Source organism: Camelus dromedarius, chromosome 16 (genome assembly GCF_036321535.1).
Source record: "Camelus dromedarius isolate mCamDro1 chromosome 16, mCamDro1.pat, whole genome shotgun sequence".
Classification (NCBI taxonomy): Eukaryota; Metazoa; Chordata; class Mammalia; order Artiodactyla; family Camelidae; genus Camelus; species Camelus dromedarius.
The window spans coordinates 52,550,563-52,562,238 of NC_087451.1; the positions used below are offsets into that span (position 1 = coordinate 52,550,563).

The window sequence follows — 11,676 nt, forward strand, 5'->3', positions numbered from 1 at the left end:
TAACTGCCTAAGGACAAACAATCAAAGTATATAAACTGGCATGATAACACAGTAAATGCTCTTGGGTTGATTTCATGTAACTGGCTGGAGTCCATGAAAAAAATCCTTTGATGCCAACTTAACCACAGTCTCACACCCTGGGGCGGCTGGGGGAGACAGTTTAGATAAAGGACACATACTAAAATTAAAGATTTTCAAAAACTTGTCTTTTCTATGTTAAGAAGTAAAGTAAGACTCACTCATTTACCCCAGGTCTGGAAGCTGGGGGTAAGTGTCAGTAGTAACAATGTCAGGAATAATTTAAGTGCCTTCAAGGAGCAGACAGATGTATAGCACATGGTTTGGTGTGAGAGAAAAGGGGGCTGGGAACAAACAGTAGTGTTGGAACCTCTAAATCTGTCCAGTAGTGATTACCAGATGCACCCCTCCTGGGGCCCTGCGGTTAGTGGAAGGCTTTTGTGGACTAAGAGTGAAACCCCCACTTTGTGTATGAAGTTGTCACTCCTGCCCTCTCGGTGAGACGTGCCCCATGCCCTCCCTCAGTCTCCTGTACATTCACAAGGCAGTGGGCACAACACACCGACTGGTTCACAGCGAGAAAGCTGTCTGGCCCGGCCCATAAACTGGCATCGCTTTCAATAGAAAACTCAACTCCTCTGCCCCTCGGATCTCTGCTATAAAAATACAAATTGTATTACTCCATGGCTTGGCACAAGAGAGCCTTCCGATTTCATGTATTTCAAGAAATCAAGAGTTTAGTGAACAGCAGAGTGAGAGCGTTTCTCAGAATAAGGAAGCACTTTTCCCTAGAAGGTACCTGAACATCCCGAATGTGCTCAGCGGGGGCCAGCAGCCTCCTGCTGCCCTGCCGACCCCTCTGCTGGGTCACTGCGGGGCGCAGTCTGGGCTTAGACACACGGCAGCGGCACCCACTGGTTCTCAGAACATGATGCCAACCTTGTCCAGCTCGAGTAGCAGGGACAAGCTCCAGTCTCCCACAGAATGGTCAAGACCTGTGCCCAAAGCCTGCCTCCACCTCACTGTGCTACACGAACTCAAGACGAGTCACAACTTCTCTGGGCTTCAGTTGTTCTGACTGTTAAATGGGGACAATAAGAGATCCTATAAGGATGACAGAAGAAAACTTCCATTCTAAAGAACTCCCGGTACAGTCAAATTGGTCTCGCATATAGTCATTTTTTAAACTTTTTATTTGTAAATAATTTCAGATATACAGATGCAAGAACAAGAATAGTACACAGAACACCCATTATCGCTTTGACCCAGGCTCGCCTATCGTTAAACATTTGCCCCAGGGGGTTTATCATTCACTTCCTTTCACATGCGCCTTTTCTCACATAAGCACTCATACACACACTCTCCCACACTCACACCTGGCATCCGCATGTTCATACTCAAGACGCACACATACGTACATGCTCACATTCAGATACATACATGTACTGTCCTTTTTTGGGTTCTGTGTGGTGGTCTGTCTGAAAACAACCAGGAGGGACAGAAGGGTGGGAGGTTCAAGGTGAAGAGAAAGCAAAGGGGATGTGTTATTGGGTGATGGTTCCACAGCCCCGCTGCCCGCTCCCTGCTTCCAATGCATACAGCAAGCACTCAGGTGTTCTCGTTTAGAGATGAACTATCACATGGACAGGGACCAGAAAAAAGTACTTGTTACATAAGATAGTTGGTTACACTTTTCATTTTCTTTAAACAAGAAAAACCACAAAAGACAACAACAAAAGTATTTATATGAACCATGGAAATAGCTTTATTATATAGAATCATTTTTATAATGGGACTTGATGGTTCCACATAAGCATATGGTTACTAGAACATTCAAGAATTCTATATGAAATCTGGTTTTGCAAGAGAGCTGAGGAGGTAAAAGCTGCTTACATCCCTCTCTACGAAGCAGGCCTGGTAATTCTCCATGATACCAAGTCCCTAGATGGAGTTTTCACCTGAGTTCAAGTCCCTGCAAGGAAGACATCCTCAGGTAGAGCACGGTAGAGGGTCGGGAAGCCAGGGGTTCCTGACATGGAAGCTAAGTTGTCATCTGTGACACAATGCCACCTGCACCTACCCCCACCATAGAAATGTACCACCCACATTCATTACTGGGTGCTTTTGGGGGGTTCCATATAAGAAAGACACCCTTTCCTATCAGCCCAAGCTCAGTAATCAGGACTGTGACCCCACAGAGGCAGGAAAACCCCACCTACCTCCTGGGCCCTACCTGTCCCTGGTTAGCCTCTCTTTCCACATGGAGAGAGAGCACCGAATCCTAACCACTAGACCACCAGGGAGGGTTCTTCCCACATGGAAATTGCATACCTCAAACCAGCTGGAAAACTCAAAAGCTGTCAGTCACCACATTACACATATAATATAATAAGCATCACCAACCAGTCAGCCACACCAAGTGGATAGTTACTTAAGGGGCACTGAAGGACTTCTTTGCAGCCCATTTTCCTTTTTAACTCTCTTTTGGTCAATTAAACAAATGAATTTTCACTCCTGGAACACAGGTATAAAAGCAGAAGGGAAACAGGCTGGGCGTACGCTGGGCAGACTGCAGAGGATGCCAGCCTGGGAGGAAATTCACCGTGCAGAGCCCTGGATCAGGGGCAAAAAGGGCTTTATTAGTCACACAGGCTTGGGCAAGCCACTTCCTTACGGACCCTCAGTTTCCTTATGTGCAAAGACAAGCAAAAGCCACCTGCATGTACAGGACTGTTGCGAGGATGAATGAGAAACCTCGAGGGTACTGACTAGGAGCAACAAAAAGCTAAACACGCGGAACACACTGTCAAAACTAACACTGTTGACACTCTCAGCTTCCCTGAGAAACGCAGATGAGTTTTGGGGCCTTCCTGAGTTGGGATTCACAGACCCTTTCTTTCCACAGAAGCAGCTGCTTTAGTCTCCTGTGAACACAAAACTACCCAGGATTATGGTTCTAATGAGAAAGAGTCCAGGTGCGTTAAGATGTGCACGGGCCATGTGGCCATGCCTCTCACTGGCCTTCTCTCCCCAACCTAGCCATCCAGACAACGGACTATTGTGAAAACTCCCTGGTTGCAGCCCCTCTGTCATGCCCAATGCGATCCACTTCACCCTCAACTCCAGTTTGTGTGTCATATCTGATGGGCACGAGTGACAAAGACAAACCCCAAACAGGGGCCAGGCGTCAGGTTGTCAGCCAGCTCGCAGGTGTGCGGCAGGGAGCGCAAGTGTTATCAGCGGCGGTTCTCAAAGCCGTGTGGGCGATCAAGCACGCGCAGAACACAAAGCACTCTTAAAGGGAATGCGGTGTGGTGGGTGGGGACAGAGCGGGAGGAGGAAGAGAAGCTGCCTTTCTTTCCTCCCAATCACATTTCTACTCTGTTCCAAGTTATCCCCAGCTAGGCTGGTTTACAAAATCATTTTGACTAAGTCACGAAGCCGGTGGTTAGAGGCAGACTCCACGGATGAGGATGAGGGCTTGGGGAATGATAGTGAGAATCTCCAGCATTTCCCCCATTTGGTGGTAAAAAGAGAAGCAGATACAGCAGTGCTTCACGTAAAGGATGGTGCCTGGCTTGGGAGGGGGAGATTCCAGCCTGGTCATACCTTCGAAGCCACCCTAGGGCCAACAGATAATTCCGCTCCCTAGCCCAGAAAAGTCGCTGGTTCAGATTTTGTTTTTCTGCTTTCCTCTGCTAAATATTATTGCACTTCTAGGAATTTGGTGCAAATCTACCTGGAGTGAAAGGACTTCCAGCATTCCTCTCAGTCTCCTTGGCCTCTCACCCATATCCATGTCTCAGCCTAAAGCCAGGTCATCTGGCTTTTTTACAAAATCATAACAAAATCCTAAACATTGGCTGTTTCCATGGATCAACCTGGTAACTAACTGCCCAAGCTCACCCTCTGGCTTCAAGTGTGCAGGGAAGAGAACCTACAGGCCTAGCAAAGACATCCATGGAAATGCCACGTCTCTGCCACCAGCTGGGCTTCCAGCCCAATGACCAGGATGAATGGGAGACCAGGGATTTGAAGAGACAGAACACTAACACTTGCAGGGGGAAGGGTGGGGGTGCCTTGTAAGAGAGGTATTTTAAAGGGGGCACCGTGTGTGGGGACCAGAAGTGGGAAAAACCATTTCAAGTGAGCCTGGGGAAGCGTGGCTTACTTCTCCCCACCCCTGCTGCCTTTCCAGCAACTCCATCCAACAAGTATTTATTGAGCACAACACTCCCCATCTGCCCTGGCCCTCCCTCTGCAAAAACACTCAAATCTGTTCAAGCTGCAGGGTGAGTTCCATTGCACTTGAACTTGAAACATGAGGTGCCTACCTTTTAAAAAGGCAGGCACACAATTTCCAGCATGGGGCAGAAGGGACTAAAGAGATTTGAGAAAGTTAAGGAACACAGCTGACCAAACAAGGACACACCAAAGCCACTTTCAAAAGGGAAGGGAGAGGAGAGAGTAAAAATTTAATTTAACCTTAGGGAGAATAGACTGGTCAATTTAAAAAAAAAAAAAGCCTATTCAAGACACCCCAGTAATTCTCTAATTAACCCTACCTAACATTGAATATTCCTTCATTCTTTACCTCCTCCAGCTTGAATTTATATTTTATTCATTGGTGCACATGTTAGTAATTTGCTTTTGGAGTTGTATGTTTAATTCGAACCTTTGCCTCTTAAGGAGGTTAGACCTCAGTGCTCTCCTGCATGTTTTCAGTTAGGATCAGATGATGAGGGATCCAGGTAGCAGAGCTGGTGGCAGACTAGACCTATGCTCGTTAATGTAGTTGCCCCGAAGAGCCACCAACCATTTGCAAGACAGGGAGAACGGGGTCAGAGAAGAAGCACCCCAAACTTCCCACGCTGCCTGACAAATACTGCCCAACTCTAAGAAGCCACACTCAGGCAGCTTCTGGGAGAAACTCCCCCACCTTGAAGCCTATTACTACTGCTCAGATCAACTGAAGCCCTCGGGGGAGTCTTCCCAGGCCTCCCCCAACCTCCACCCCTTTTATAAAGTGCAGGCAGAGCTGAGCCCAAGGCGCTCTGCCACCCCCAGTGTCAGCTGTCTGAGGCTCATGGGTAGGGCAGGGCAGGGTAAGTGTCTGTGCACAGCCCAGACTTCAATTCCAGGTTCCCCAGGGGCTGGAGTTAAAAGTTTTCCTATTATGAAATACTTTGATAGCATTCTTTTAAGTTCATTAAAGCCACCCTTGATTGGCTGTGCTGCTCCCACACAGTAAAAGTCAACTGAGGCTTATTCGAGCCTAAGGATAAACATTTAAATGACTTCAAGTTGGGCATTCAGCTTTGTAGTGACCCCGAGGAAAAGTGTGCAGGAGAAGGCCAAGTGCCAGAAAGAGTTTTCAAAACCAGGAGGTTCAGTGGGGAGCGAGTGAGAGCAGCCAGCTGTCCAGAGCCTCCCACTGTACAGCTGTTCCCAAGAACAACTGGCCCTTCACAGCTCCACACAACTGGAGAGGAACTGGAGCACAGATCATTCATAACTTCAAGAATAATCCAAAACTCTTCTCTCTCTGAGATCAGGACTTGCTTTGGACCTAACAATGTGAATAGATCTGGCTAATGTTTGGTTAATTCATAACCCTGCAAACCAAATAATGGAGCCCTCTGTGAAGCCTCCACTTAGGCAGAGGTGGAGAGTTGACCAGATGCCCCACTCATCTTTTGTTTCTACTCTTCCCTGTTTCCTCTTCTGTCCATCTCAGAGGGGGGTCTAACTTACCAATCCATGAAGAAACAGTCCAGTCTCACTAAACTAACTTGCTGGGAACTGGGAAGGAAACAGGGCTTTCCCTTCTGAGCTGCCTGTGGATTAGGTGTACGTACGCCCAGGTAAGTCTAGTACAGCATTTGCACTAGTGTCATATAGCACTTGCTATATATGATAGTGTCAATAAGAACTCAAAAACCACACCTGCCCCCAAAATAGGTCACACCTTAAAGCCTGATCCTTTGGCACAAAGGCGCTACATGAGAATTTAAGAATCTGGAGGAGGATGCTTGATTTCTAACAGTTCCATGAAGATCAAGGAATAGGTGGCCTGGTACCCATCACACCATTCAGTAGAAACTAGCAGAACATGCAGGTGAAGTGTTTTCTGGCTATTTAAGTCCACCAGCCACTTCGGCAACACTCATATTGCCACCATAACTATGAAAATTTTGCATTCTTGCCTCAAATTTTCTTGATCTATCTATATCTGGAACCGGAGAGAATGATGTCCTCTTACCACCACACCCCACTGCTCTTCTCAGGCCCCCTCCACTGACCTCAAATAGTTTAAAACATCTCTGCTCAATGTTATGGAAGTGGACAGCTTCCCATATCCTTTGCTGTCCAAAATAGTGAAGAACGCATGGATCTTTGGGTACCAAAGGATAAAGAAGTCAGGCACTGTGGCCCTCAATTTCAAGGATGCCATCACTGGTGATAATATTTAAAAGTCAGATACTTCAGTAATGCATTTTGCTGACCATGTGCCTGGTGTTAGCAAAGCTATCAGAAGTAAGTTAGACACTGCCTCAATCACAGATTTTTGAAGAACAACTATAGCTCTTAAAGGATTTAACTGTACCCCAAGTTTCATTATAGCAAGATGGCTCCTTGGCATAGAAAAGTGGCATTCTATTCCAATCTCCAGGCTGTTTTGGGCACCAAAATCCAGGACCATGGTTTAATGAGGGCTTTCTCTTAGTGTCTCTAATAAGCAACCTCCTTTATGCGGTTCCACACCTGTCTACACATCCATCCCCCAAGGACTAAGTTTTCAAAGCACTGCAAATAATGATGCTGCCTTACATTCATTGAAACGACCATCCTGAAGGCTATCCTAATCGACATTTGAAAAACCTTTCCTATGTCCCTGTGGGGAAGTCATTCTTTTAAGGCAGCCATGATCTCACTGATCTGTTCAGGAAAATAAAAGGTAATGAGAAAAATTCAAAACAAGAGATAAGCCTAAAATAATTTCCATCTGATTTTGAAATGTGTTCACTGCAGTTGCGGGTTGTTAGGTTTGGAAGGAGGGTAAGAGGGGAGGGGATGCAAATTTGCCTAACAGTTAAGCTTTTATGTAAATCCAAATTAGTTCATATCTACCAAATGCAAGTCACCTGACAAGGGTGGGGGTGGGCAGCCTGGATTCACACGTGTTGATCTTCCATAAAGATTGAGAACTAACTGGAAACTTATGACCCCCACCCCTTTCTTTTCCCCTAAAATATGAGTAGGGATACAGGCTTGTTAGTTTTCTTTGGCCCCTGAGGACTTTCTGAGGTGTATACTACACACATTTGAAACTCATCTTTATACAGGAATACCGGTCAGGAACATTGTTGAAGACAAGGCTAGGCCAACTTTTTCTCTAAAGTGCCATGTAGTAAATATTCCAGCCTTTGTGGGCTACAGTATCTCTATCGCAACTACTCAACTCTGTCACTGTAGTGCAAAAGCAACCAGACAATACCTAAGTGAAGGAGCATGGCTGTGTTCCAATAAAACTTTATTTACAATAACAGGCAGAGGCCTGGATTTGTTTTGCAGGCTGTAATTACCAACCCCTAGTTTAAGAAGGGCCTGGTGAGTAGAGGAGGTACTCCCCTAGCACCCAGCTGGCCAGTGGGGCTGGTCCACTAGAGAAGAATTTGCAAAGCTGAACCGAACATTATCTTCATTCTAGGGACACGGAGACAAAGACACTAAACAGGATAGGTAAGACTGGAACCCAGAACACTTCGCCTCCTGGCCCCATTTTGTCCCTCATCAGAGGTCCTGGAAGAACATAAAAGTTAGCAGCCTCCAGCTGACATGAGACACAAATGAGAATTCAATTAAAGGGGGAATTGCAGTGAGAAATTTACCCTGGATTTCTATTACCAGTTCATGGTTCTTCGCTTCTTAGAGTTAACCTTCCTTTTTCTCTCCACTGTCTTTTGCCTTCTACACCCCTAGCTGAGGCTCATAAAAATGAAGCTGGTCCTCAGTTTAGGAAGACATCCCTTATGGAGGAATAGCCACAGAAGTAAATCCTGCTCTTTAGACCATCACCCTCCCCCATTTTTTAAAAAACAACATCTAATATATCTTGTCAAGAACACAACAGGGTGTGCGGTGAGAGATAACTGCACAGCCCTGAGCACTGCATCACTTTGAGATGGGAAACAGAAACAGTGATGACACTTAATTGTTCCTGAAACCCAGTCCCAGCTCACATGCTTTTTTAAACAGTTGGGTTTCAGAGCCCTGTTTAGAAAGCTCCTTTTAAAAGATGAGCAAATAAAAGTGCAAAGGGGAGGCCCTGAAATTCTGAAACCTGCAGTACTGGTTTCAGACCAATATGGGTTTGCTCTTTGAAGCCTGAAAAGGCAATGGGCTCTGGCCAACAGTGCTCTCACCTTGGCTGGGTGGAGAGAATAATAATACAAGAGCAGCAAACACTTCATAGCACTTTCTGTTTGCCAGGTACTGTTCTAAGCACTTTATAGCTATTAACTCATTTGATTCGTATGACGTAGATATTATTATTCACATTTTACAGATGAGGAAATTGAGGCACAGAAGTTAACTTCCTCCAGACCACACAGCCAGTGAAAGGTAGAACCTGGATTTGAAACCCAGGCACGCTAGCATCCAAAGCCATTCTCTTAAGGGTTTATGACTGCAAGGCATTTTCTTCTATCACATATACCCTACGGGCCCAGAGGAAACCACTTCTGCCACTTCTTAAGACCGAAGAATGGAAACCATCTGGACACACAAAAGGGTAAAAGTTAACATGTAGAAGACCTGATGTGCTCCCAAACCAAAGGCCAGGGACATGCCCTTAATGTCTGGCCACAAAGAAGTCCACAGGCTAAGGCCACTCTTTCCTCCTCCTTTCTTTCCTCTCTCTTGCCTCACTGAAAACCTACAAATAATCCCACTACAGATCAGGTAAGTGCCTTATTAGTGCCTCTGGGATACTAATAGGTAGAGAAACAATCCATCAGCCCAGTCCATAAACAGGCCACCAATCTGCCCTAGAGCAGTCAACATATTATACAGAGTTCTAACTTCCTAGGTTTTTACCAGTATCTTAGGGCCCCTGGCCCTAAAAAAGGAACAGGCCATGTGAAGAACCCAGTAATCCAAAACTATACTCGTCTTTCCACAGCATCCACCAGTGTTCATCTTTTTAATATTAGTTTTATAGTAGACACAAAATACCTGCTCTTAAAATATGATTGCTAATAGATTTCCAGCTACTACACAGGCAGGCTTTCTGTTGATTTCTACTAAAAGTGACTCAGGTTCTGGCGTTTACTGTTCTACTAATTTCCCTGGACTCCAAGGAAGCCCAAACAAAACCAACAGGTTTGTAGTCTTGTGGTTTGCTTTATAGCTCATGATAGGCATAAGTTTGTCTGGGCATTACCTTGCTCTACACCGACAGATTCTAGGTATCTGTTTACTAGATGGTTACCATCTTGCTACCAAATTTGACTGTTCCTGCACTAAAAGGTGCAATACTAACATTTACAATGAAGTCCAGACAGACTTGGAATTTTTACTTCAGAGACTCTCTTAATTGCATTTCTACCTAGGAAGGCAAGGTAACAGCTAAACTTTTAGGAGAGGGATGTGCAGCAACTAAGCTTGGCAATCACAAAAAGGTCAAGAAACCCTGGTTTAGAGAATGTCATTAATCATCAGATGGCAGGGACCAAGACTTTTGTACATTTGGTGGACCCTGAGGCTTTAGAAGTGTGCAATGATCTTTTCACATCTGGTGTGAATCAAATACAAGCCTCATTTTCAACTTATTGCCAACCTCCTCATGCAAGTAGGTTCCTTCTCCCATTCTTAACTGCCGGTATTTGTAGGGGACCCATTACAAGGTTAAGCAGCTCCTCCCTGGTTTCCCTACACCCACCACATCAAGCTGCTATTAAGACACCTTTTTGGTGCTATTCATAAAGTGGGGTATTTGCCACACTATATTTGATTGTAGCCCTCACCCCACTGCCACGTTGACTAACAAAACAGCCTTGGTGGGGGGAGGGGGGAAAGGCAAGGGGCAAACTGCCCAGGTCCTACACACACACACACACACACACACACACACACGCACGCACGCACGCACGATGGTTGGAATGAGACAGCCATATTAAGCAGGTCAATGATCTGGGGATATACAACTTCTGAGCCACATCAAGAGGATTGTAGGGAATAGAAGCGGAGCGTTTGTACAGTAGTAAAAGCCGTTAAACGAACTTACTCCAACGATTCAGATGAAATCAGCTCCAGGAGGTGGCATAAAGGGAAGCGTACGGTGAAGTGATGGGGAAAGGAACGTCAGGGCTACAGAGCGGGATGCTGGGGCCAAACTCAAGTTGGAGAAGTAACACATGGCTCCACGGGACTCTCCTCCATGCCCCTCCCCCTCCGCGTGCAGACGTCCAGCGCCCACCGGTCCCTCGCTCCAGGGCCAGCCCTGCATAAGGCGCCCCCGTCACGCGCCACTCACTCCTTCCTCACACCTCGCTGCCACCCTTGCATCCTCCACTCACCTCCATACGACACCTCTACCCACTTTTCGGTTACGCCCCCAAAGCCAGCCTCCATCTGCCAGGTCCCTCCCCTCACCTCCCAGCCCGGACTCCCCTGCACACTCTGTCCCGTCGATGCACCCCGCGTTCACCGCTCCTGGCTCTCGCTCGCTCCGTCCTCGCAGACTTTGCGCGACCCCCTTTCTCTTCCTTCACCCCATCCACTTCCCCCTCACACTTCTCCCTATATCCCTCCCCCCAATCACGCGTTCCCCCCTCCCCCAACGGCTCCCTCCCCGGCACCCGCTCCAGGCCCGGCTCACCTGCGCGGCCACCCCCGTCCCGGCGCTGGTGCGGTTGCTGCAGCTGGAAGGGGACGGTGGCCCTGAGCGGCTGCAGCCCAGCCCGGGGGGAGCCGGCGGGAGCTGGGGGAGAGCAGCCCCGCCGGAGCCCCCCAGTCCCTCCGCGCCCCGGCCCCCAGGCACCTCCGCCTCTGCCGCCTGCTGCGGCCCCCGCCATCACCCGCCCGCCCGACTGCCCGGCTGCTGCCCCGCTGCCTCGGCCCCACAGCGAGCCCCACACGGCCCCCCAACCCCCGCTGCGGCTGCTTATCTGCCCTACGGGGCGGAGACCGGCCCCCTCAGCCCAGAGCTCTCATTGGCCTACGAATCCCCAGACCCCTCCTCCCAACCAACCCTTGACTTGAGCTTCCCTTTCCAAAGGATGATTGGTCGATATGCCTAGCGATCCACCCCAAGACCCCACCCCGATTCCACCCCCTCCTGCTGCCCTATGTCCGAGGGTCCGCTGATTGGTCTGTACGGAAGGGGGCTGGTTCTCTGGCGATGCCAATGAGAAGACGCAGAAAAGGGGAGCGTCACACCCAGTCCCAGGTAGTATGCAAATACGGTGTCACGTGACGTCAGGCAGCGCGGGGGCGGGGGCGAGGGCGGGGGCGGGGGCGGGGGCGGGGCCGGGTGTAAGATGGAATCAAGCACTAGTGAAATCCTTATGAGGGGATTAGGGAGGTGTCAAACTTTCAGCAATTGAGTCCTGGTAAGTACCGAGAAAGCAGTAACTTCAAAACGCATTAGTTTTG

At 48.0% G+C, this 11,676-nt stretch overlaps 1 protein-coding gene across 2 annotated transcripts in view; it reads right to left on the minus strand.

The window, feature by feature from the left end:
* Nucleotides 1–11,157, minus strand: part of FAM117A (family with sequence similarity 117 member A) — a 41,713-nt gene extending 30,556 nt beyond the window's left edge. The window contains exon 1 of one of the 2 annotated variants that reach the window (XM_031469678.2): nucleotides 10,901–11,157. In XM_031469678.2, the coding sequence (XP_031325538.2) occupies nucleotides 10,901–11,096 (196 nt within the window). In that variant the 5' untranslated portion in view covers nucleotides 11,097–11,157. The remainder of the gene's footprint in view (nucleotides 1–10,900) is intronic. The other variant, XM_064495949.1, reaches the window with a different exon arrangement.
* Between the last annotated feature and the right edge of the window lie 519 nt (nucleotides 11,158–11,676).